Here is a 24,355-nt window from a genome sequence, read left to right as displayed (position 1 = left end):
AACCTCAGGCTTCCAGATTCAAGTGATTCTTGTGCCTCAGCCTCCTAAGTAGCTGAGATTACAGGCATGCACCACCACGCCTGGTTAATTTTTTTGTATTTTTAGTAGAGGTGGGATTTCACCATGTTAGCCAGGCTGGACTTGAACTCCTGGCCTCAAGCAATCTGCCTGCCTTGGCCTCCCAAAGTGTTGGGATTACAGGCGTGAGCCATCACGCCTGGCACCCATCTACCTTTTTTTTTTTTTTTTTTTCTGAGATGGAGTTTCTCTCTTGTTGCCCATGCTGGAGTAGGATGGTGTGATCTCAGCTTACTGCAACCTCAGGCTGGAGTGCAATGGCGTGATCTCGACTCACTGCAACTTCCACCTCCCGGGTTCAAGCGATTCTCCAGCCTCAGTCTCCCAAGTAACTGGGATTACAGGCACCTGCCACCATGCCCGGCTAATTTTTTGTATTTTTAGTAGAGACGGGGTTTCTCCATGTTGATCAGGCTGGTCTCGAACTCCCAACCTCAGGTGATCTGCCTGCCTCAGCCTCCCAAAGTGCTGGGATTACAGGCGTAAGCCACCATGCCTGACATCCCACCTACTTTCTTTTTTTTTTTTTTTTTTTTTTTGAGACGGAGTCTCACGCTGTTGCCCAGGCTGGAGTGCAGTGGCGCGATCTCGGCTCACTGCAAGCTCCGCCTCCCGGGTTCACGCCATTCTCCTGCCTCAGCCTCCTGAGTAGCTAGGACTACAGGCGCCCGCCACCGTGCCCGGCTAATTTTTTGTATTTTTAGTAGAGACGGGGTTTCACTGTGGTCTCGCTCTCCTGACCTTGTGATCCGCCCGCCTCGGCCTCCCAAAGTGCTGGGATTACAGGCTTGAGCCACCGCGCCCGGCCTTTTTTTTTTTTTTTTTTTTGAGACGGAGTCTTGCTCTGTGGCCCAGGCTGGAGTGCAGTGGCCGGATCTCAGCTCACTGCAAGCTCCGCCTCCTGGGTTTACGCCATTCTCCTGCCTCAGCCTCCCAAGTAGCTGGGACTACAGGCACCCGCCATCTCGCCCGGCTAGTTTTTTATATTTTTTTAGTAGAGACGGGGTTTCACCGGGTTAGCCAGTATGGTCTTGATCTCCTGACCTCGTGATCTGCCCGTCTCGGCCTCCCAAAGTGCTGGGATTACAGGCTTGAGCCACCGTGCCCGGCCAACATCCCACCTACTTTCAAGTCCTGCCTCCTGCCTTCCACCCTAGTGTCAACTCCAGAATTTCTCTATAGACAGGGCTTAGGGGGACAGTCTGATGGCAGGGGAAGAAGGGGTCGGAGACTTGTCTCAATGCTGTATTTGTGTAGCACTTCAGATAAAATTACAAGAATAACAACTGCCCACATCACAAAGGGGAGAGGGCTGCTCGCCAGCCATTGGTACCACCACTGCCCCCAGACACTGACTTTCCCGTGGCAGTCACTGTCTAGCGTATTCTCTCCATACTGTAGGTCCCTCTTTTTTCTTTTTTTTTTTTTTTTTTTTTTGAGACGGAGTCTCGCGCTGCCGCCCAGGCTGGAGTGCAGTGGCCGGATCTCAGCTCACTGCAAGCTCCGCCTCCCGGGTTCACGCCATTCTCCTGCCTCAGCCTCCTGAGTAGCTGGGACTACAGGCGCCCGCCACCGCGCCCGGCTAGTTTTTTGTATTTTTTAGTAGAGATGGGGTTTCACCGTGTTAGCCAGGATGGTCTCGATCTCCTGACCTCGTGATCCGCCCATCTCGGCCTCCCAAAGTGCTGGGATTACAGGCTTGAGCCACCGCGCCCGGCCGGTCCCTCTTTTTTCTTGTGTCTATTCAGCCTCTCCTGTCAGATCGTCAGCTCCTGGCAAGCTGGGGCCAGCGTAGACCTCTGGGGCCCTGCAAGGAGTTGGCATCGGGAAATGCTTGTGGGTGAACGTGTGATGTGGCAGGATGATGAGTCGCACCAACTATGCCGAGCGAGGAGCGCTGCTGTGGGCATCGGGATTATTAGTTGCAGCAATCATCCTCATTCCCGGAGCCCAGCTAATGAGTGGTTGTGTGACCTGGGAACGGGAAGCCCTGGCTTCTCAGAGGACAGAAGGAGCAGGTTTGGGCGCTGGTTGACTGCAGCACAAACAAGGGATGTTGTGCTGAGCAGAGGGGTCAGAGGAGCCCATAGGGCCAGGGGTGACAGGCCAAGCTGGGGGAGGGAAGCAGGCAGGGGTGAGCTGGAGGCCGGGCACGGGTGGCCCTTTGGGGGTGCCGAGGATTTGTGTAGTGCTCCCTGCTCCTGGGGACACGTGACAGGTGCTCCTGGCTCCTCTGGGAGTTACAGCAGCACAGGGAATGCTGAGCGGAGCAGGAGGACAGACGGCCCAAGCAGAGCAGGAGGACAGGCAGCCACCATGAGAAGGGGGGGGTGGGGCGAGGTGGCCCTGAGGGAGGGCTGTTAGGGACCATTTGGCTCAGGATGGAAAGTGTTAGGCCCTGCCTTCACCCCCAAGATCACACACAACATCACCATTGCACAAGTATTTACGGGGCACTCATGACCAGTTGGGTACCCACAGGAGCACCTATGGGAGATTTCTTTGTCTTGGAGAGACCCTAAGAGCATTAAAAATAAACAAGTTAATAAGCCAGTCATAAGTACCATGAAGAAAATAAAGCAGCTGGCCAGGCACGGTGGCTCACACCTGTAATCCCAGCACTTTGGGAGGCTGAGGTGGGCGGATCACGAGGTCAGGAGATCGAGACCAGTCTGACCAATATGGTGAAACCCCGTCTCCACTAAAAATACAAACATTAGCCGGGCGTGGTGGTGGCAGGTGCCTATAATCCCAGCTACTCAGGAGGCTGAGGCAGGAGAATCACTTGAACCCAGGAGGCGGAGGTTGCAGTGAGCCAAGATTGCGCCACTGCGCTCTGGCCTGGCGACAGACTGAGACACCATATTAAAAAAAAAAAAAAAAAGCAGGGTATCCCCAGTACAGGAAAGACAGAGGGGAAGGAAGCTCACTGAAGACAGATCAAGGAGGGCTTCTGTGCACAGGTGACTTTCGAGCTGTGATCTGAGCCTTGAGTAGGAGGCAGTCATGGAGGATTGGGGGAGATCATTGTAGGCAGAGGAACAGCCAGGCAAAGGCCCTGAGGCATGGTGAGATGACAGACAGTGAGGCAGGGAGAGTGAGGTTTGAAATGGGTCTGAGGCAGGCAGGGACTAGATCATAGCAGGCCCTGGGAAAGAATGTGAATTTCATGCTAAGGGAAGAAGGAGCCACTGGTATATTTTCAGTAGCCAAGGTCAGATCTCAGTGGTTAACAGGCCATGTAGTATCCAAGTGGAAGACACACGTGGTGAGAGTGGCTGGGTTCAGAATCCAGTTGGGAGGTAGGGCTCATGGGAGCTGCTCAGGTTTTGAATATGGGGATAAGGGGTGCAGGGAGAGCCGTTTCCCACTGAGCCCAGATTTGTCACCTCAGGGTCTGTCTCAACTTTGTGCCCGGGATGTGGAGTGTAGGGGCCGTGCCCATCCAGCCCTGCCCTTAGCTTCAGCTGGGGAGACTGAGAGCTTTAGAGCTCACTTTGTCCAGCCCCGCAGAGACGGGCTGTGGATTCTCCAAGGTCGCACTAAAATTCCGACTGACCGGGGACCAAACCCAGGCCTTGCTACCCCTGCCCTGCTGCCTCTCCGCTGAAGATGGAAGAGGAGGGAGGAAGCCCTAGCAGGAGTGACCTGACCGGGCACGGCCCAGTGCTGAAGTTCCCTGGGAGAAATGCCTGAAAAGAGAGCCTGGGGCCAAAGCTGTGTCCTGGGAACAGTCAGGGGTGGGTGGGACATCATGGAAGGGTCTGGGGACAAAGAGCCAAGGCCTAGCTGGGTGAGGAGAGGAGAGTGCCCCAGGTCAGCATCTTCAGGCTGGCAGGGCTGGGGGTGGGGGGACCTCTGAAGCCTGTGGGCCATGGGCCCTCCATGAGCAGGGCCTGAGAAGGGGAGGACCCCGAGAAGCTTCCCACAGAGGGCCTTCGAGAGCCAAGACCAAGATGGGCAAGGCTAGCAGCTCCCCTGGACCCAACTAGGTTTCCATATCTCCAACTCACTCCCACCTTAGAAGGGGCTGGCACTGGCACCTCCAGAGGAAGGGTGACAAAAGAAAAGGAGAGGCGGGGGATACAGCCTGCAGGGCTCAGGTGTTCAGAGGAGCCCAAGTCAGGAGCCCTGCATTGGACTCTGCTCCACTTCTAAGAATGGCAACATTGTAATATAAGCGTCTTCTTCTTATTCAGGGCTGTTTCTGGGCTACATTGTTTTTGTGATTTATTTTACATATGAGACTCAGAGTTTCAGGAACTTGCCTAATGACACAATATTACAAAGTGGCAGAATACTATCTTTTTTTGTTTTGGAGACAGAAGAGCCTCGGTCTATCGCCCAGGCTGGAGTGCAGTGGTGGGATCGCAGCTCACTGCAACCTCCACATCCTGGGTTTAAGAAATTCTCCTGCCTCCCAAGTAGCTGGGACTACAGTCACCTGCCACCATGCCAGGCTAGTTTTTTTGTTTTGTTTTATTTTGTTTTGTTTTGTATTTTTAGTAGAGATGGGGTTTCACCATGTTGGCCAGGCTGGTCTTGAATTCCTGAGCTCAGGCAATTTGCCCACCTTGGCCTCACAAAGTGCTGGGGTTGCAGGCATGAGTCACCCACCATGCCTGGCTGCAGAATACTATTTGAAGTTAGCGTCTTTTTGTTTCTTTTTTTTTTTTTTTGAGACAGAGTCTTGCTCTGTCGCCCAGGTTGCAGTGCAATGGCGGGATCTTGGCTCACTATAACCTCCATCTCCCAGGTTCAAGCGATTCTCCTGCCTCAGCCTCCCGAGTAGCTGGGATGACAGGCGCATGCCACCATGCCCGGCTAATTTTTGTATTTTTAGTAGAAACAGAGTTTCTCCATGTTGGCCAGGCTGGTCGCGAACTCCTGACCTCAGGTGATCCATCTGCCTCAGCCTCCCAAAGTGCTGGGATTACAGGTGTGAGCCACCGTACCTGGTCGTAGAATACTGTTTGAAGCTAGCTTCTTAACTATGGGGGGCTGCCATCACATGCTGCCTGGGACCTTGGACAAGGCTCATTCCCTCATTGGGCCTTGGTCTCTCTATCTGTAAAACAGTGGAGGGGGGCTAGGTGTGGTGGCTCACCCCTTCAATTCTAGCACTTTGGGAGGCTGATCGGGGAGGATCACTTGAGGGCAGGAGTTTGAGACCAGCCCAGACAACATAGTGACCCCATTTAGGCAACATAGAAACCCTGTCTCTAGGCCGGGCGCAGTGGCTCAAGCCTGTAATCCCAGCACTTTGGGAGGCCGAGGCGGGCGGATCACAAGGTCAGGAGATCGAGACCACAGTGAAACCCCGTCTCTACTAAAAATACAAAAAATTAGCCGGGCGCGGTGGCGGGCGCCTGTAGTCCCAGCTACTCAGGAGGCTGAGGCAGGAGAATGGCGTGAACCCAGGAGGCGGAGCTTGCAGTGAGCCGAGATCGCGCCACTGCACTCCAGCCTGGGCAACAGCGTGAGACTCCGTCTCAAAAAAAAAAAAAAAGAAACCCTGTCTCTATAAAACAACGAACAAAATTAGCCTGTGATGGTGGTGTACGCCCATAGTCCCAGCTACTCAGGAGGCTAAGGTGGGAGGATTGCCTGAGTCCAGGATTTCGAGGCTGCAGTGAGCTATGATCATGCCACTAAATTCCAGCCTTGGTGACAGAGCAAGACCCTGTCTCTAAAAAACAAAGAAACAAACAAAAAATGAAAAAAGCAGTAGAGTGGAATACATGAAGCTTGTAGCTCTCCCAACTGGAATCTACAGTTCCTTCTTTTTTTTTTTTTTTTTTTTTGAGACGGAGTCTCGCTCTGTCGCCCAGGCTGGAGTGCAGTGGCCGGATCTCAGCTCACTGCAAGCTCCGCCTCCCGGGTTCACGCCATTCTCCTGCCTCAGCCTCCCGAGTAGCTGGGACTACAGGCGCCCACCACCACACCCAGCTAATTTTTTGTATTTTTAGTAGAGATGGGGTTTCACTGTGTTAGCCAGGATGGTCTTGATCTCCTGACCTCGTGATCCGCCTGCCTCGGCCTCCCAGAGTCCGGGGATTACAGGCGTGAGCCATCGCACCTGGCCAACTTTTCTTGAAATTATGTCCACAGCAGGGCATGGTGGCTCACGTCTGTAATCCCAGCACTTTGGGAGGCCGAGGCAGGTGGATCACCTGAGGTCATGAGTTCGAGACCAGCCTGACAAACATGGTGAAACCCAGTCTCTACTAAAAATACAAAATTAGCTGGACGGGATGGCACATGCCTGTAATTCCAGCTACTCGGGAGGCTGAGGCAGGAGAATCACTTGAACCCGGGAAGCGGAGGTTGTAGTGAGTTGAGATGGCACCATTGCACTCCAGCCCTAGCAACAAGAGCGAAACTCCATCTCAAAAGAAAAAAAGAAACTATTTCTTCCACTAGCCTGGGAGAGTAGTTAAGGGCACAGACACTGGCAGGCCACCCCCAGCCCCAGCCCCCGAGGGTGGAGTGAGTGCTGACTGCGTCGGTATAGGCCACACGTCTCTGAAGAGTCTGGCGCCCGGTGGGCGACAGCATTTGGAGTTGGTCAGAGATCAGGAGGCTGTCTCTTCACGGTCCATTCATTCATTCATCCAGCAAATCTTTGTTAAATACCTCCTATGTGCCAGAATAGATCCTAGATATTGGTGACACAGTGGTGCCCAAAATAGCATTAACTCCTTCCCTTTATGCAGCTTAGACCCCAAAGTAAGGAATGCAGACAAAAAAATAAAAATTCCCTACAGAGCATGTTAGATAGTGATACAGGCCAGGAGAAAAAGAAACAGGCCACAGAGGCTAGGCATGGTGGCTCACGCCTGTAATCCCAGCACTTTGGGAGGCTAAGGTGGGTGGATCACCTGAGGTCGGAAGTTCAAGATCAGTGGGACCAACATGGAGAAACCTTGTCTCTACTAAAAATACAAAATTAGCTGGGCGTGGTGCCGCACGCCTGTAATCCCAGCTACTAGGGAGGCTGAGGGAGGAGAATCACTTGAACCTGAGAGGCGGAGGTTTCAGTGAGCCAAGATCGCAGTGAGCCGAGATCACGCCATTGCACTCCAGCCTGGGCAACAAGAGCAAAAGTCCATCTCAAAAAAGAAAAAAGAAAAAAGAAAAAAGAAAAAAAAAAAAAAAAAAAAAAGAAACAGCAGAGAAGGGGAAGGCAGTTACCCATGGGGGTGGGGTTTTATTATTTTTTTTTTTTTATTTTTAGTAGAGACAGGGTTTTCCATGTTGTCCAGGTTGGTCTCGAACTCCTAACCTCGTGATCTGTCTGCCTTGGCCTCCCAAAGTGGTGGGATTACAGACATGAGCCACCAAGCTTGGCCAATTTTTTTTTTTTTTTTTTTTTTTTTTTTTTAAGATAGAATCTTGCGGCTGGGCGCAGTGGCTCAGGCCTGTAATCCCAGCACTTTGGGAGGCTGAGACGGGTGGATCACAAGGTCAGGAGATCGAGACCATCCTGGCTAACACGGTGAAACCCCGTCTCTACTAAAAAATACAAAAAACTAGCCAGGCGAGGTAGCGGGCGCCTGTAATCCCAGCTACTCGGGAGGCTGAGGCAGGAGAATGGCATAAACCTGGGAGGCGGAGCTTGCAGTGAGCTGAGATCCGGCCACTGCACTCCAGCCTGGGCGACAGAGTGAGACTCCGTCTCAAGAAAAAAAAAAAAAAAAAAAGATGGAATCTTGCTCTGTCATCCAGGTGGGAGTGCAGTGGCATGATCTCAGCTCACTGCAACCTCTTCCTCTCAGGCTGAAGCAATTCTCCTGCCTCAACCTCCCAAGTAGCTGGGATTACAGGTGCACACCACCATACCCAGATAATTTTTGTATTTTAGTAGAGACGGGGTTTCACCATGGTCTCGATCTCCTGACCTCGTGATCTGCCCATCTTGACCTCCCAAAGTGCTGGGATTACAGGCATCAGCCACCACGCCCAGCCAATTATTATTTTTTAATTATTTATTTATTTTTATTTTTTGAGACATGGTCTCACTGTTTTTTTTTTGGTGTTGTTTTGTTTTTTCGAGTCAGGGTCTCACTCTGTTGTCCAGGCTGGAGTGCAGTGTTGTGATCAAGGCTCAGTGCAGCCTCAACCTCCTTGGGATCCGGTGATTCTCCCACCTCAACCTCCCAAGTAGCTAAGACTACAGGCATGCACCACCCACCCAGCCACCACACTCAGCTAATTTTTGTATTTTTTGTAGAGATAGCATTTCGCCATGTTGTCCAGGCTGGTCTCGAATTCCTGAGCTCAAGCAACACCTGCCTTTACCTCCCAAAGTTCTGGGATTACAGGCGTGAGATACCACCTGTGGCCCAACGCCAGGATTTTAAATTGGGAGACTGGGCCCAGACGTGGTGGCTCACACCTGTAATCCCAGCTTTTTGGGAGGCTGAGGCGGATGGATTACCTGAGGTCAGGAGTTCAAGACCAGCCTGGCTAACATGGTGACACCTCCATCTCTACTAAAAATATGAAAATTAGCCAAGTATGGTGGTGGGTGCCTGTAATCCCAGCTACTCTGGAGGCTGAAGCAGGAGAATTGCTTGAACCTGGGAGGCGGAGGTTGCAGTGAGCCGAGACCGGGCCACTGCACTCCAGCCTGGGAGACAGAGCAAGACTCTGTCTCTAAATAAATAAATAAATAAATAAATAAACAAACAAACTGGGAGACCAGGAAGGCCTACCTGTGAAGGGGACTTGAGGAAGGTGAGAGGTGAGGGGGTGGCGCTCTATGGGAAGAGCGTACCAGGCAGTGGAAACAGCCCCCGCTAAGGCCGTGAGGCCAGAGGCTTATTCCGCGGGAGGCCAGTGAGGTTACATGGCTGTGAGCAAGAAGAAAACGTACAGGAGCTGAGGTCAGGAGAGCCAGGTGCAGGGAGTGGAGGACAGATCCTGGAGGGCCATTTTCAGGCCAGCCCTCAATGTTTAGTAAATCTACATGTCCTTAGTCAAGACAGATTCCTGCAGGAGGTACTGAAATCTTTCTGGGTTTATCTGCAGCCGTATCTTCATTATCTGGGAATTCCAGGGCTGTCCTTGGGATGCCAGCCCAGTGTTCCTGCAGGTCAAGTGATCCTGAAGGGTCTGAAATAGGGAGCAGGTACGAAATGTCAGTTTGGGAACACAGTGGCCCACACTTGTAATCACGGCACTTTGGGAGGATGAGGCAGAAGGATCACTTGAGCCCAGGAGTTTGAGACCAGTCTGGGCAACACAGTAAGAACCCATCTGTATAAAAAATTTAAGGGCCGGGCGCGGTGGCTCAAGCCTGTAATCCCAGCACTTTGGGAGGCCGAGACGGGTGGATCACGAGGTCAGGAGATCGAGACCATCCTGGCTAACACGGTGAAACCCCGTCTCTACTAAAAAAATACAAAAAATTAGCCGGGCGTGGTGGCGGACGCCTGTAGTCCCAGCTACCCAGAGGCTGAGGCAGGAGAATGACGTGAACCCGGGAGGCGGAGCTTGCAGTGAGCTGAGATCCAGCCACTGCACTCCAACCTGGGCAACAGAGCGAGACTCTGTCTCAAAAAAAAAAAAAAAAAAAAAAAAATTCTAAGAATTAGCTGGGTATGGTGATGCATGCCTGTAGTCCCAGATGCTTGGAAGGCTGAGGCAGGAGGATCACTTGAGCCCAGGAATTTGAGGCTACAGTGAGGTATGATCTGCCACTGCACTCCAGCCTGGGTGACAGAGTGAGCCTCTAAAAAACAACGACAAAAATCAGTTTGGAAAGGTGTGAGAGCCTCTATTCCTGAACCAATGCAGAGCAGCTGAAACCCAGGGTGGGCCCATTGGGAGCTGGGAATTCACCCCACACCTATTCTAGCCTGATTTCATCTTCTTGTTGGCTTGCAGAGAAGGTGGCTAGGGGACTTTGCCACACCCTTGGGTTTTTTGTTTGTTTTGTTTTGTTTTTTATTTTTTTTTTTGAGATGGAGTCTCACTCTGTCACCCAAGCTGGAGTGCAATGGTACGATCTCGGCTCACTGCAACCCCGGCCTATTGGGTTCAAGCAATTCTCCTGCCTCAGCCTTCCGAGTAGCTGGGATTACAGGTGCCTGCCACCACGCCCAGCTAATTTTTTTGTATTTTTAGTAGAAACGGGGTTTCACCATGTTGGCCAGGCTGATCTTGAACTCCTGGCCTCAGGTGACCGCCCGCCTTGGCCTCTGAAAGTGCTGGGATTACAGGGGCGTGCCCAGCCCCACCCTTGGGTTTTAAAGTTAGGAGTTAAATCTGAGAGGAATCACTGAGAACCAAGTCGGAGAGAGAAGTCAGGCTGTAGGGCTACTGGAACAGGTAATATTTTTTTTTACTTTAGACCAGTCTCCCCTCCTTAGCTGGGTTGTGTGTCATGGTTTGCCTTCCCTTATGGCTTCACTGCAAAGCTCTTTGGGAGGGCCCACAGATAGGTCTTCCAGGGATACGAAGGACAAGGACTTGGGCCCACAACTCAGGCAGTGGACAATAGCAGGCCCTTCGAATGGTAAGGCAGGGAGGCTCTCTAGCAGGCCTGGGGATGAGCCGGGCTCCTCAGCCTGGCTGGCCCAGGAAACTGAGCAGGATCTTAATTGGGGCAGGGGGTGGGGGTGGGGGTGCTGGAGTGGGAGGTGTGGTTACAAGTCCTGAATGCAGAGGGGAGAACATGAGCAGGTGGAGGGAAGCTGGGACATTGTGCTGCAGTCAGACCTGGGGGTCTGGCTGGGTTAGGAAGGGGCACGGGGTCTGTTCCAGCCAGGCCCAGTTTAAAGGAGAGGTTGATCTGTCCCCTTAGGCAAGCATTGGGAGGAGCCTGATTCCTTCTCTGAAAGAATACAGTGTAATCTGTTGTTTGAGAGGATTAAATGAGATAACCAATAACCTCCTCTCCCAGGGCTGGGTGCTTAGAAAGTGCTGAAGAAGAGGAGGGCTTTGGGAAGCAGGGCCCAGGTTGGAAGGTTAGGGGTGGTGAGGACTGGAGGACACTGGGGCAGACTTCACCCCTGCTCAGTTGTGCCCAGGCCCCTCTGCCTGGGCTCATGTGAGGAAAGAAACAAAATGGGCAGCGGGGGTGGGGGGGAAGGGGGTGGGCCTGGGACTCCCACCAAGGCAGGTGGCTGGTGCTTAGGTCCGCTGAGAACTTGGGACCAGAGTTACCGGATCTCCTAATGCCTCAAGAAAAACAGGGAATCTGGATCTGAAATATGAAATCTTCCAGTTTTAAAACTTTGGGGATTGGCCAGGCGTGGTGGCTCACGCCTGTAATCCCAGCACTTTGGGAGGCTGAGGCAGGCGGATCACTTGAGGTCAGGAGTTTCAGACCAACCTGGCCAACATGGTGAAACCCCATCTCTACTAAAAATACTGTGTGGTCCTGGGCAAAAATTATCCAGGTGTGGTGGTGCACATCTGTGATTCCAGCTACTCAGGAGGGAGGCTGAGGCTGGAGAATCACTTGAACCCAGGAGGCAGAGGTTGCAGTGAGCCGAGATTGGGCCACTGCAGTCCAGCCTGGGCAACAGAGTGAGACTCTATCTCAAAACAAACAAAAAAAGCAAACAACAACAACAACAACAAAAAACTTTGGGGATTAACAATACAACAACAGAAAGCACCACACAGGCCAAGTAAAGCCCACTGCCTGGCTGGTGACCCCCTGTCTAGCAAAGGTGTCACTGAAGGCAGGCCCTCCTGGGAGGAGGCTTCTCACTCTTGGAAATGGGCTCTTGATAGACCCAGTTTCCTGGTGATTGCTGGGAGAACAGAGCTGTCCTTTTGGGTTTGTGGTCCTGGGCACACCCCTTCCCCTCTCTGGGCCAGTTTCCTGGTCGGTGAAAGGACCTAGTCTGCGGGGCTCCTGCCCGTTTGGACAAGTGTGTGACTCAGTCCCTCAGCCTCGGGGAGGGAAGATACGGCCATTATAGTGACTCCTCCCAGGAACTGTGCTTCCGGGATTGGACGCAGGGCCTCAGGCATTTTGCGTGTCCACAGTCACAACTGTGTGAATATAGGTGTGTCATAATTGGAAGCTTTGCATGGCACAGTGTAAATATCATCGCTTTAATGACTTTGTTCTGCAACCTTTCATCGGCGGCTCTGGATGCCAGTAGAAGCTTTTATTAATTCTCCCTGTGACCTGGGGAGGACAGGGTCCTTCCTCCCATTTGCTGCTTAAGGAAACCCAAGCTCAGAGCTGGGAGGTGACTTGGCTAAACGTGCACCACCACTCGTGCACCACTCGGAGCCCTGACTCAGGTGTCGGTGCTTTGGTACTGTGGCACCCCTCCTTCAACAGGGGAGAATGAGAGTGGGATCTGAGGGTCCTCTCTGTGCCCATCACAGTTTGAGCTGCAGGGAGGAGAAGAAGGAAAAAAGGTCTTTACCCTTGATTTTTCCACGGGAGGAGAATGTATGAGCCCAGGCTACCTTTCTGGGCCTTGTGTCGAAATCCCTACCTGTCTCCTCAAATCTCTTGCCCGGAATCAACCTGGCCTGTGTTCTCTGCGGCACTCTGAACCTGGAGGCGGACTGAGCCCCCAGCAGTCTAACATCTTTTGCAGTGTCGTGAATAGCGCCTGTTTTCGCAGGGGCCCAGTGCTCCGCCTGGAGAGGAGAGAGAACCCGGCAGGCGGGGAGAGAAGACTTTGGGTCTAGACCCTCCCCTCCCATCCCTTCACCCCCGCTTTTTGTGCGCCCTCCTCTTCCCCTCTTCCCTGTGTCCCCTCAGCCCGTCTTTTCCACCTGTGCCCTGGACTGCATTAGGGTGTCAGTATCTGTGCGCTCCCCTACCCCCACGCGTAAGCCCGCGCTCCTGCACTGGGGCTGGGGGACTGCGTCTCGCGGCTGCGGCCCCCAGCGCGGAGGGCGCGGGCCCTTTAAATCCTCCGGGGCGGCGGCGGCGGGCCGGGGATGACATCAGCGGGCGGGCCCGGGGCTCAATGGGAGCCGGCGGGCGCGCGCGGTGCGGGAGCGCGCGAGCCGGCGGCGGGGGCGGGCGGGCAGGAGGCCGGGAGGAGGGAGGCGGCGGCGGCGGCGGCGGCGGCGGCGGCGGCGAGAGCCCAGAGCCAGAGCCCGGCCGGGGCCGAGCGGAGCGCGGCGGCGGCGGCGGCGGCGGCGGCTGGGCCAGGAGAGGCTGGCGCGCCGGGCGGCTCCGCGAATCCTCCGGCATCCGCCCCGGCGGGCCGCCCCCGCCCGTGGCAGCCCCCCGAGCAGCGGCCCGGCACCGGCGCCTTCCCGGAGGGGTAAATATTGGGGGGTCGTGGGCCCGCCGAGGGGCGCGAACCTGGGGGGAATCGGGGCTCCCTCACCCTCTTTGTTTTTGCTGGAGAGGGAGGGAGGGGAGGGCGGACACACGCGCGTTCGCGCTGGGGTGTGGGGGGGGCAGCCCGGGCGCCGCCCGCTCGGCCCGGCGAGGACAAAGGCGCGGCTGGGGACGAGGAGGAGGGGGCCTGTTATTTTGCAGGCTCGCGGGGGAGACCCCCTCCGGCCGGCCTGCCTCCGCCTCCCCCCGCTGGACCCTCCGAGGCCCCGGCCGGCCAGGCGGCCACCCCGGCTGTGATTTGGGGACGCTGAGGGAGGGGGCCTGGGGTGCTGGGCGCCGGATACTGTTGATTCGGGCCCGCGTAGGTTTCATCGGACAATCGACGGCGCCCCCTGCTCTCCCGGCCCCGGCGCCCGGACCTGGGGGTCCGCAAGGCTGCTCCCGCTCGTTGGATGGCGGGCGTTTGGGGGTCCTAAGGTGAAGATGTGTGTGGTCACCAGGCCACCGATTTGTTTTTCTTTGTGGAGAGAAAGAAAGGGGTGGGGGTTATTTATCGGATCGGATTCTCCCATTTTTGTGTGTGAGAGATTCGTGTCTTGCAAGTGTCTAAGGAACGTAAAACTGTGTCTGGGTATCGTTAGAGAGAGGATTCCCAAGCCCTTCTTAATATCCAAACTCGAAATGGGGTGAACCCCCTCCCCAACTTTCCCCTTAGTTTTCTTGCATATTTTCTTCTTGGCATAGTCTCCTTCCTGGAGAAGGATTTGGGGAGAGGAGAAGGGGACACAGTGTCTCAAGTTGCTTCCAAGCAATGCCTGTTTTGGATCTCCTTTGCTTTCCTTTCTATGATGTCCCTTCAATTTTTATTTTAATCGTCCAAGGGACAAGGGCCCTGGCTCAGGGGTGGGCGATGGTGGTCGGGGAGTAAGAAGCACTGCCCGTGTGCCATGCTGGTTGGTAGTTTGTCTAATTTTTTTAACCTGCTGAAACTCTTGAACCTTCCTATCCACTTTTCCCCCCACTTTGTTTATCTCCCCCCTCCCCCATGGGAGAAGCAGCAAAACGGAAAAGCCTCTCCATTTCTGAATGAAGCCTTTCTGCTCTCCTCTGGGAGGCTTTTTGGGGATTGGTGCCGGGACAGTCTAGGCTCCCCCAGAGACCTTGAACCCCAGGGGTGTTGGGGAGGGCACTGGGGGTCTGGATGGCTGGCACAGAGCAGTCGGGGTCCTGAAGGCCTTGCCCCTCCCCGCTCCCGTTTTCTGCAGACAGCCGGTGAGTGGGGAGAGACTGGGGGTCATGTGCAGTATATTTATGTAAGACACCCAGACAGAGGGCATGGGTATTTATATAACCCGGCGTGGGTATTTATGTAATATAGGATGCGGGTATATTTATGTTCCTTTCCTAACCTGCGGGTTTCCTGGCTGCCGTGTGTGGTCTCTGAATTGGTGTTGGCGGAAAATGGACTGGGGTGTGGGGGGTGTTGCGTGCACACCTCCCCCCCGCCGCCCCCCGCAACAGGGCTCACTGTGCGTGCCTGCTTTTCTTTCTTCCCTTGGAGTGTACACACTCGGGAAGCTGGACGTGTGTGTACGTGGGGTGTGTGGCGTGTGGGTTTCCTGCAAACGTGGACTGCGTTCCCCTGGCAGCGTGGCACCTCAGCTGAGACAGGCCAAGCATGTGGGCAGTGGCCCTTGATTGAGAGCCCAGAGTTTGGCCAGCTCGGGTGGAGGTCCCTGCCTCATGGTTATTGGTGGAGGGCTGGTGAGCTCCTGGGGAGCCAGGTTGCTGGGGTTGGCCTTTCTCTCCTGGGCTCTGCCCACTGTCCCTGCAATCCATCTCCCTCCCAGGCTGGCCTGGTCGTTGGGGGCAGCACTTGGCACGGGCAAGGGGCTGATCTTCTGTGCCAGCACAGCTGCTCCGCAGTCTTCCTGTTTTGCCTGGTTTGTGAGTGTGGGAGACCACCAGGTGGGATGGCCGGAGCCGTGTCCTAGGCGAGGCTGCTACCGTCTACAGGGTGGTGGGGGGCAGGTGGCGTGGCCTCTGTGGGCCTGAGTACCCTGTCTGCGAAAGGAGTTCCCTCTTGCTAGTCCTTGATGCTGGTTCTCTTGTAATCACCCTTCCCCCTGCTTACTGCAGTCCCTGGTCCCTGTGCCCACGGCAGCACTGCCTCCAGGCCTCCAGTTTCCTCCTCTGCTGACCAGGAACAGGGTGTCCAGACTTTTGCCCCAGGCCAGAGCAGAGGGGTCCCTCCTAGGGTGGCCCTGGCCCTGAGGAAGGAGAGAAGCTGCTCACATCAGAACTCCTCCTCCCACCCCTCAGGGGCTGGCGGCTAAAACCCTGGCTCATTGCCGTCTGTTCTATGAGGGCCCTCTTAGGAGACCCTCCTAGTCTTGAAGGACGCCAGCTCCAAACAGTTTATCCAAGAGGCTACGGGCCTCCACGTGAGGTTCTTGGTGTCATGATGTAGAGATGGGGAGGCGACTGGAAGGTGGGTGGTCTAGGGTGTTTCTTTCCTGCCTTCCCCTCATTAGGGGATATGACCTTCTCCTGCAAGGCACGCTGGGCACCGGTGAGGTCTGGCCTCTGGGCAGGGGCAGTACTTGGGAAGACCAGGCCAGGCTGTGGGAGCCTGGGGATAGGAGTGGAGAGGCCCTGTCGTTTCAGAGGTGTAAGAGGGCTGATGCCCGTTGTGATCCTTTGAGAAGCTTCTGTTGAGGGGCCCCTGAATGAGTGTCCTCCAAAGACATGCTTGCTTGGCGGCTTCCCCTCTGGCCACACTGAAACCTGACCTCAGCTTCCCTTAGCTGTTCCCCAGGTTTGTGGAGTGCAGGCTGCGGGCCGCCTGACACCTGCAGAATGTGGGTCTTCGAGTTCCTGGTGGCTCTGCCTGGCCTTGGGCTGGACCCCTTTCCCGGCTCCCCACTTCACTGACCCTCATGTTCCTGCTTCCTCTGCAGCAAGAGTGAGCCATGGAGCTACGCGTGGGGAACAAGTACCGCCTGGGACGGAAGATTGGGAGCGGGTCCTTCGGAGATATCTACCTGGGTGAGTGTTCCTGACTCCAGCTGGAGCCCCTGGGGCCAGCCTGTGGTACCAAGAGGAAGAAAGACCCCAGAATTTGGGGCTCTGAAGTTGGAATGTGGCTCCAGGGGCATAATTTGCCCCAGGGCCATTCCAGGTCGGGAAGGAAGCAGCAGGTAGTCAGTCGGGAGGCAGGCCGGGGGCTCCTCCTGTCACAGGCCAGGCTGGGCACTGGAGGGTATTTTTAGCTCCAGTTTCTGCAGGAGTCATGCGGTTCCTCTGTGCCTCAGTGTCCCGGGTCAGCTGGGTCCCCAGCTGGGTGTGGGAAAACCCAGGCGGGGTTCACATCCTTTGCCTTGCTTCCTGGGAGAAGGATACTGGTAGATAAAAGAGATCTGGGTTGCTGCTGGACCCCTAGCCAGGCCCCCTCTCTATGTCCTGGTCTCCTGGAACCCAGCCCTGGCAGGCTTTAGGATGACGCAGGCTCCCCTGTAACCTCGGGGGCGGGGTGGGGGGGGTCTCCTCATTAGGGAGTTCTCTCTCTTTTTCTCTCCAGATGTGCTTCCTGTTGAAAGTATGAGTTTGCTGTGATGTTGCATTTTAAACAAGTCACTGACCTCTCAGTCCTCCCCTTGGCCTGGGAGAAATGAAGCTTGCACCTTTCAGTGCCACTTTTGGGGGGCACAGTCATGAGTCCTGGCCCTTCCTTTGTGATTATTGGTCCAAAGGGAAGGTATTTAGTGTTGGTGATTGTGGATTGGGAGCGGAGGCTTGGAGTTGCTGGAGTGAGGTAGCCAGCCCCTCTAGGATTTATCCTCATTCCTGTCCCTGTGCCCTCAGAAGCAGGTTACCCTCCTTGGCAAATGAAAATCAGCTCTGTCCAGTGCAGAGATCACCAAGTCTGTGGGCCGTGTCCATCAGTTCAGAACTTCGGGGTTTCTGTTACCCCGTGGTTAGGGTCCCTTGGAGTGTGAAATGTGTTAAGGAAGCCTCAATGGAGACAGGGTCGGAGACTGGGAGTTCCCTGAGCACTTCCTTGCAGGGTACTTTCTGCAGCCCCTAGAGATAGTACCAGATTCTTTGGCACATCAGGAAACTGAGGCACAGATGGTCATGTTGGTCTCTCAAGACCACTCTAGAAAACTGGCAGAAGCAGCCTGTATGCCCACAGCCCGCCACATGAGTGAGAGCGTGGAAGACAGAACATGCTGAGGGAGATGTTAGACGTCTAGTTCAGCGTTCTAGACATGGCTTTGTGTGGCTGTGGGAAGGTCATGCGGCTCCTCTGTGCCTCAGTGTCCCCATCTGTAAAGTTTGTGATAATTCTGCCTGACTGATGAAGAAAGGTTCTAAGGCACAGATGAAATGACAGATGGAAAAGTATTTTGTAAACTCTAAAGTGCCAGCCAGATGTGCAGTTCATTGCTGAGTGTTTAGTGGATGACTCTCCCCTATGGACTCCTGGGAGCTCAGAGGGAGGGAGAGTGTGCGGCGCAGCTGGTTCATAGGTTTTCTCTGCGACGCCAAGCTACTCCCGGGGAGGCAGGCGTTAGGTAGTATCTGCTAGTGGTCAGCACAGTGGGTGTTCACTGAAGGCTAGTCAAGCAAACCAGTGAGAAAATGGGGACTGTGACATGCACAGGCATGTACAGCAGCCTCACAGCAGAATAGAAAAAGGCTGGGATGGCCAGGTGCGCTGGCTCACACTTGTAATACCAGCACTTTGGGAAACCAAGGCAGACGGATTGCTCGAGTCCAGGAGTTCGAGACCAACCTGGGCAACATGATGAGACCCCATCTCTACAAGAAAAATACTAAAATTAGCTGGGTGTGGTGGCACGTGCATGTAATCCCGGCTACTTGGGAGGCTGAGGTGGGAGAATCACCTGAACCGTGGAGGTTGAGGCTACGGTGAGCTGAGATTGCACCACTGCACTCCAGCCTGGGTGTCAGAGTGAGACCATGTCTCAAAAGAAAGGAGGCCAGGAGCTGTGACTCACGCCTGTAATCCCAGCACTTGGGAAGGCCAAGACGGGCAGATCATTTGAGGTCAGGAGTTCGAGACCAGCCTGGCCAACATGGTGAAACCCTGTCTCTACTAAAGATACAAAAGTTAGCTTGGTGTGGTGGCACATGCCTGTAGTCCCAGTCTCTGCACTGGACAGAGCTGATTTTCATTTACCAAGGAGGGTAACCAAGGCACAGAGGTGTGTCTAGCCTGCTTCTGAGGGCGCAGGGACAGGAATGAGGATAAATCTTAGAGGGGCTGGCTCTGGGACTACAGGAGGCTGAGGCAGAAGAATGGCTTGAACCTGGGAGGCGGAGGATGCAGTGATCTGAGATCGCGTCATTGCACTCCATCCTGAAAAGGAAAGAAAAAGGCTGAGATTTGGGGGTCAGTCCAGGTTCAGATCCCCAGTCTGTTCCTCATTTGTTGTGTGACCTGGAGTAAGTCACTGTATCATGCTGAGCCTCAGTCTTCACATCTGAAATGAGTGTACCCAGCTCCTTACTGTGTGAAATTGGAGTGGGTGTAAAGGACCATCGTATGATTGAAGCTGTTGGGTTCAGCACTGAAGCCTGGAGCCACTGGCTGGAGGTCAAAGGGCATGGAGACAGCTCTTGGCACAGCCTTGTTCCTAGACAGTGCCTATCCCAGGTCCCGTCTTGTCTTTTTGCAGACAGGAGACTGAGGCCCGTGGCTGGAGGGCGGTAGCCCAAGATCACTCAGAAAATCCAGAATCTCGTGTGGTGGGACCTCCCTGGGGACAGGACTTCCTGTTTATCTGCATAGTCATCTCATTCATTTAAAAAACTAAGTCCAGATTTACTCCTCTTTGTACTGGCTCTGGAGTAAATTCAGCCTAGGTTTGGGTGCTGGTGCTCCCTTTTATGAGCTGTATGCACTTGGGCAGGTGATGACCTTGTCCATCCTCGGCTTCCCCATCTGCAAAATGGGGTCATGAGAAGTAATGAGGTTGTGGTGTGTAAAGTACCCGCGTGTGCTGGGCCCAGCAGTAGGTGCTGTACGCTGTGCCCCCCCCATTGCCCCCACCATTGGAACTGTTTTCGAAGGGTCTGGGTCCTCTGGGTCTGAGTCTGGGGAAGTGAGTCAGACTCCTGACTCTCTGTGTTCCCTGGTGCAAGGGCCTCGGGGGACCCTGCCCCGACTCACCATCGTGCCAGCACCCTCCTGGGCCCCTGTCTTGTTGGTTTGGGGACAGTGGTGATTGTAGGACATCCCTGGCCAGCCTCGCCGGCTCCATTTATTCAATGCTCTGGCCACATTCTTATCCCCAGTGCCGTGCCAGGGCCTGACTCCAGATGGCCTCTGCAGGTGGGGCTGGATGTGTCCTCCAAGCCCTGCTTTCCAGGATCACCTGAGGGCCAGCACACTATACATGTGACTTCTGCCCTTCCTCCCTTTGCATCATAAGGGGTCAGCCAAGAGAGTGGGGCCTGCTTTGTTAAGGCCCTGCTGTTGCCCATCCAGGGTCCAGAGGTGGCCAAATCTGGGCCCATTCTCTAGACTTGCATCCTGGGGAACTCTCTAGACCTCTTAGAGTCTCTGGTCCTCAGCTCTGAAGGGAGAACAGTGTTCTCCACTGATGGGTGGTTCCAGGGGTGAGAGTTAATGCAGGGAATACTCCAGGCCTCTGATGGGTGGGAACTGAGGTTGTCCTCGCTGCTGCTGCTGCTGCTGCTGCTGCCGCCGGGACGGGTGGGCTTCATCCCCTGTCCTCCAGTCTACCCGGGTCCCCGATTGTGTCCATGTGTCTGTGTAGGTGTCAAGTAGGCCCCCACGTGAGGCTGGCCATGCCTGTGGCCACTTGGAACTTGCCAAGTTCCCAGCCCCTCTAGGGCCAGCCAAGTCCAAACCCTTTTCTGTGTCCAAGTTTGTTTTGGGAACTGGCAGTCCCCCCACTGTGTCTAACTCATGGGACATCTTCTGTTCCTGAAATTGGGCAGTTCTTCCAGCTTCTAGGCCTTCGCATGGGGGGCACCCCTGCATCTATGCTCAGCTGGCTGCCAGACACAGCCTTTGCTGAGAGGCCTCACCTGGAGTTGGAGTGGAGAAAAAACACAGGGACTTCGGGGACTAAGACTGAAATTCTGGCTGTGCCCCAACCAGTTCTGTCAGACCTCAGGCCAGTTACCTAACCTCTCTGAACCTCAGCTTAGTGGTTGTAAGAATTAAGGGAGCTCAGAGAAAAGCCTGGCAGCTTCCTGATAGAATTTAGAGTCCACCAAGGAACTCATTGGTGGCAGGACCTGCTGCAGGGGGAGGCAGCTCTGGCAGGTTTCTAGCACTTGCGGGAGTCAGAGGCTTTGCCTAGCAGCTTGGATCCCTGTCCCTGGGACATGTGTGGCATATGATCATTTGACCTTTGGTGTCTGTTTTTCCACATGTCAAACAGAAATGCAAACAGTAGGCCGGGTGCAGTGGCTCATGCCTGTAGTCTCACCATTTTGGGAGACCAAGGCGGGCGGATCATTTGAGGTCAGGAGTTTGAGACCAGCCTGGCCAACATGCAGAACCCCATCTCTACTAATGATACGAAAATTAGCCAGGCATGGTGGTGTCTGCCTGTAGTCCCAGCTACTCGGGAGGCTAAGGCATGAGAATTGCTTGAACCCAGGAGACAGAAGTTGCAGTGAGCTGAGATCATGCTACTGCACTGCAGCGCGGGTGACAAAGTGTAGCTGTGTCTCAAAAAAAAAAAAAAAGAAATACAAACAGTAGTACTCGAAGGGTGGGATAAGGGCTCGATGGGAGGAGGGCCCCGTCTACCCACTACCTCCCCGGCACCTCCCCAGCACCCCCCCAGCACCTCCCCAGCACCTCTCCTCCCTGCACACATCTGCCGAGTCACCAAGTCCTGCAGGCCCTGCCTCCAAAGTGTCACTCATTCTCTGCACCCTGCCCGGGCAGGGCCACTGTCAGCTCATGCCTGGTCTCTGTAGTGGCCTTCCCAGGCCTTCCACTACCGCTCTAGCCTCCTCCAGCCCTTTCTTATCCACCAGGTAGCCTCAACAGGGTGATTTTTGTCTCCCAGGAGACATACGTCAAGATCTGGAGAACTTTTGGTTGTTACAATTCAGGGGGAAGGAGGTGACCTGGCATCTAGTGGGTAGGAGTCATGGGTGCTGTTAGATGCCCTGCGGCGCCCAGGGCAGCCCCACAGCCAGGAGTTCTCCAGCTCCAGCGTCAGGAGTGCCAAGGCTGAGAGATCCTGTGATCACACACCTGAACATGGCCCTTGGTGCCTCGGGCTGAAGGCCAGGATCTTAGCCGGCCATTCGAGACCAGATCTCTCCCCTGCCCACCTCTTCCACTGTGTTTTTCTGCCACTCCAGGGTTCCCGCTGCACCCGCTCCTATTGGGCCTCTGCCTGTGCCGTGACCTCTCTTGTCTGTCCAGTACAGTCCTGTTTGGGAGCCAGGAGCCCTTGCAGCCTGCCTTCCCGGAGGCTCTCCTTTCCTCCATAGCGTGACTTACTCCCTCTTCCCCTGCTCCCACTGGCTGGACACCGGCTCATCTCTAGCCTAGGGGCTGCACTTCCCATCAAGCCGGACATCGTAGAGCATTGACTGTGTGTCAGGCACTCTCCTAAGCATGTTCGTCCCTCAGAACATCCTAATGAGCCAGATAGTGTCATTGGTTTACACCTGAGGTGCCTGGGGCTCTGAGGGGTCAAGTGCCTTGTCTGAGGACCCCGGCCAGGGGATATCCGAGTCAGGATTTGGGCTCTAGCAGGTTGGCTCTGAAACTCACACTTTAACTGCTGCACTCTCCTGCCTCTCTGCTCGTGGGGAAATGGAGCACAACCAGGGGACTCTAAGGAGCCGAGCGCCCCTCCCGTGCCATATTCTCACTGCCCCCTGGAAACCTGTGTGGCTCATCCCAGTGATGAGCATTGATGTATCAAAAGCTCTTTACAGTTTGCAAAGTACTTTCTTTCCTATTGCTGGCTAGATTGAGTTATTCATTCTATTTTTCTTTTTCTTTTATTAAAAATCCAAATACACACACAAAACTAAAAATCAAAACACAAAAATGTGTTAAGTGAAAGAAGCCAGTCACAAAAAATCACGTGTATGATTCTATTTGATTCTATTTTTGTGAAATGTCCAGAAAAGACAAATCCATAGAGACAGAATGTAGATTAGTTGGGGGGCAGGGGATGGAGCGAGGAGATAGGGCCTGACCCCACTAAAGGCTACAGGTGTTTTCAGGGTGATGAAAATACAGCCCTCCTGGGCCAGGCACGATGGCTCACGCCTGTAATTCCGGCACATTGGGAGGCTAAGGCAGGTGAATCACTTGAGCCCAGGAGTTGGAGACCAGCCTAGGCAAGATGGCAAACCCTGTCTCTACAAAAAATATAAAAATTAGCCGGGTGTGGTGGCTGGCACCTGTAGTGCCAGCTACTTGGGAGGCTGAAGTGGGAGGCTCACTTGCGCCCCAGAGGTTGAGGCTGCAGTGAGCTGTGTTAGTGCCACTGCAGTCCAGCCTGGGTGACAGATTGAGACCCTGTCTCAAAAAGAAAATACAGCCCCCCACCCTCGGTACCTGTGGGGAATAGGTTCCAGGATCCCCCTCAGATACCAAAATCCTCTGATTCTCAAGTTCCTAATATAAAAAACTAGAGTATTTGTGTATAACCTATCCGCATCCTCTATATACTTTGTTTTTTTGAGACGGAGTCTCGCTCTGTCGCCAGGCTGGAGTGCAGTTGTGTGATCTCGGCTTACTGCAACCTCCTCCTCCCAGTTTCAAGAGATTCTCCTGCCTCAGCCTCCTAAATAGCTGGGATTACAGGCACTTGCCACCACGACTGGCTAATTTTTGTGTTTTTAGTAGAGATGGGGTTTCATCATGTTGGTCAGGCTGGTCTGGAACTCCTTACCTCGTGATCCACCTGCCTGGTCTCCCGTAGTGCTGGGATTACAGGCGTGAGCCACTGCACCCAGCCTTTTCCATATACTTTAAATCATCTCTAGATTATTTATAATACCTGATACAATGTAAATGCTATGTAAATAGTTATTGTACTGTATTTTTAATTTTTATATTATTTACCTATTTACTTTTGAGACATGGTCTTGCTCTGTCACCCAGGCTGGAGTGTGGTGGCGTGATCATAGCTCACCGCAGCCTTGACTTCCTAGGCTCAAACAATCCTCCCGCCTCAGCCTCCCAGGTAGCTGGGACCACAGGCACGTGCTACCATGCCTGGCTAACTTTTGTATTGTTTGTAGAGATAGGGTCTCACTATGTTGCTTAGGCTGGTCTCGAACTGCTGAACTCAAGTAGTCCTCCTCAGCCTCCCAAAGTGCTAGGACTACAGATGTGGATCACTGCACCCAACCTATTTCTTTTTTTTTTTTTTGAGACGGAGCCTTGCACTGTTGCCCAGGCTGGAGTGCAGTGGTGCGATCTTGGCTCACTGCAAGCTCTGCCTCCTGAATTCATGCCATTCTCCTGCCTCAGCCTCCCGAGTGGCTGGGACTACAGGTGCCTGCCACCACGCCCGGCTAGTTTTTTGTACTTTTAGTAGAGACGGGGTTTCACCATGTTAGTCAGGATGGTCTAGATCTCCTGACCTCGTGATCCACCCACCTCGGCCTCCCAAAGTGCTGGGATTATAGGCGTGAGCCACCGCACCCAGCCCAACCTATTTCTTATTGTTGTATTGTTATTTTTTTCCCCACGTATTTTTGATCTATGGTTGAATCGGCAGATGCAGAACCCACGGCAGATGCTGATACTAAGGGCTGGTTGTGTTCTAAAATTGATTGTGGTAATGGCTGCGCAAGCTTGTGAATATACTAAAAACAGTGAGTCGCACACTTTGAGTGAGTCAATTGAAGAGTTATCTGAATTACATTTCAATAAAGGTGTTGAAAGAAATTGCAACTTATAACACAGTATCCAGTGAAGTGTCCCCCCTTCTTCCTCCCTGACCCACTTAG

At 54.1% G+C, this 24,355-nt stretch overlaps 1 protein-coding gene across 6 annotated transcripts in view; it reads left to right on the top strand.

Annotated features, from left to right (window-relative positions):
* Positions 1-13,060: 13,060 nt before the first annotated feature.
* The window catches only part of LOC105464452 (casein kinase 1 epsilon), a 32,994-nt gene continuing 21,699 nt past the window's right edge, over positions 13,061-24,355 (top strand). For 3 of the 6 annotated variants that reach the window (XM_011712382.3, XM_011712381.3, XM_011712386.3), the window contains exons 1-2: positions 13,182-13,334; positions 16,315-16,402. In XM_011712382.3, the coding sequence (XP_011710684.1) occupies positions 16,327-16,402 (76 nt within the window). In that variant the 5' untranslated portion in view covers positions 13,182-13,334; positions 16,315-16,326. Of the gene's footprint in view, positions 13,335-13,653; positions 13,832-16,314; positions 16,403-24,355 lie in introns of those variants that run through there. The other 3 variants (XM_011712383.3, XM_011712384.3, XM_011712379.3) reach the window with 3 other exon arrangements.

The sequence above is a fragment of the Macaca nemestrina genome, chromosome 15, assembly GCF_043159975.1.
Source record: "Macaca nemestrina isolate mMacNem1 chromosome 15, mMacNem.hap1, whole genome shotgun sequence".
Lineage (NCBI taxonomy): Eukaryota > Metazoa > Chordata > Mammalia > Primates > Cercopithecidae > Macaca > Macaca nemestrina.
The sequence above is the reverse complement of the archived record's forward strand: the minus strand, read 5'-3'. Positions and strand labels throughout refer to the sequence as shown.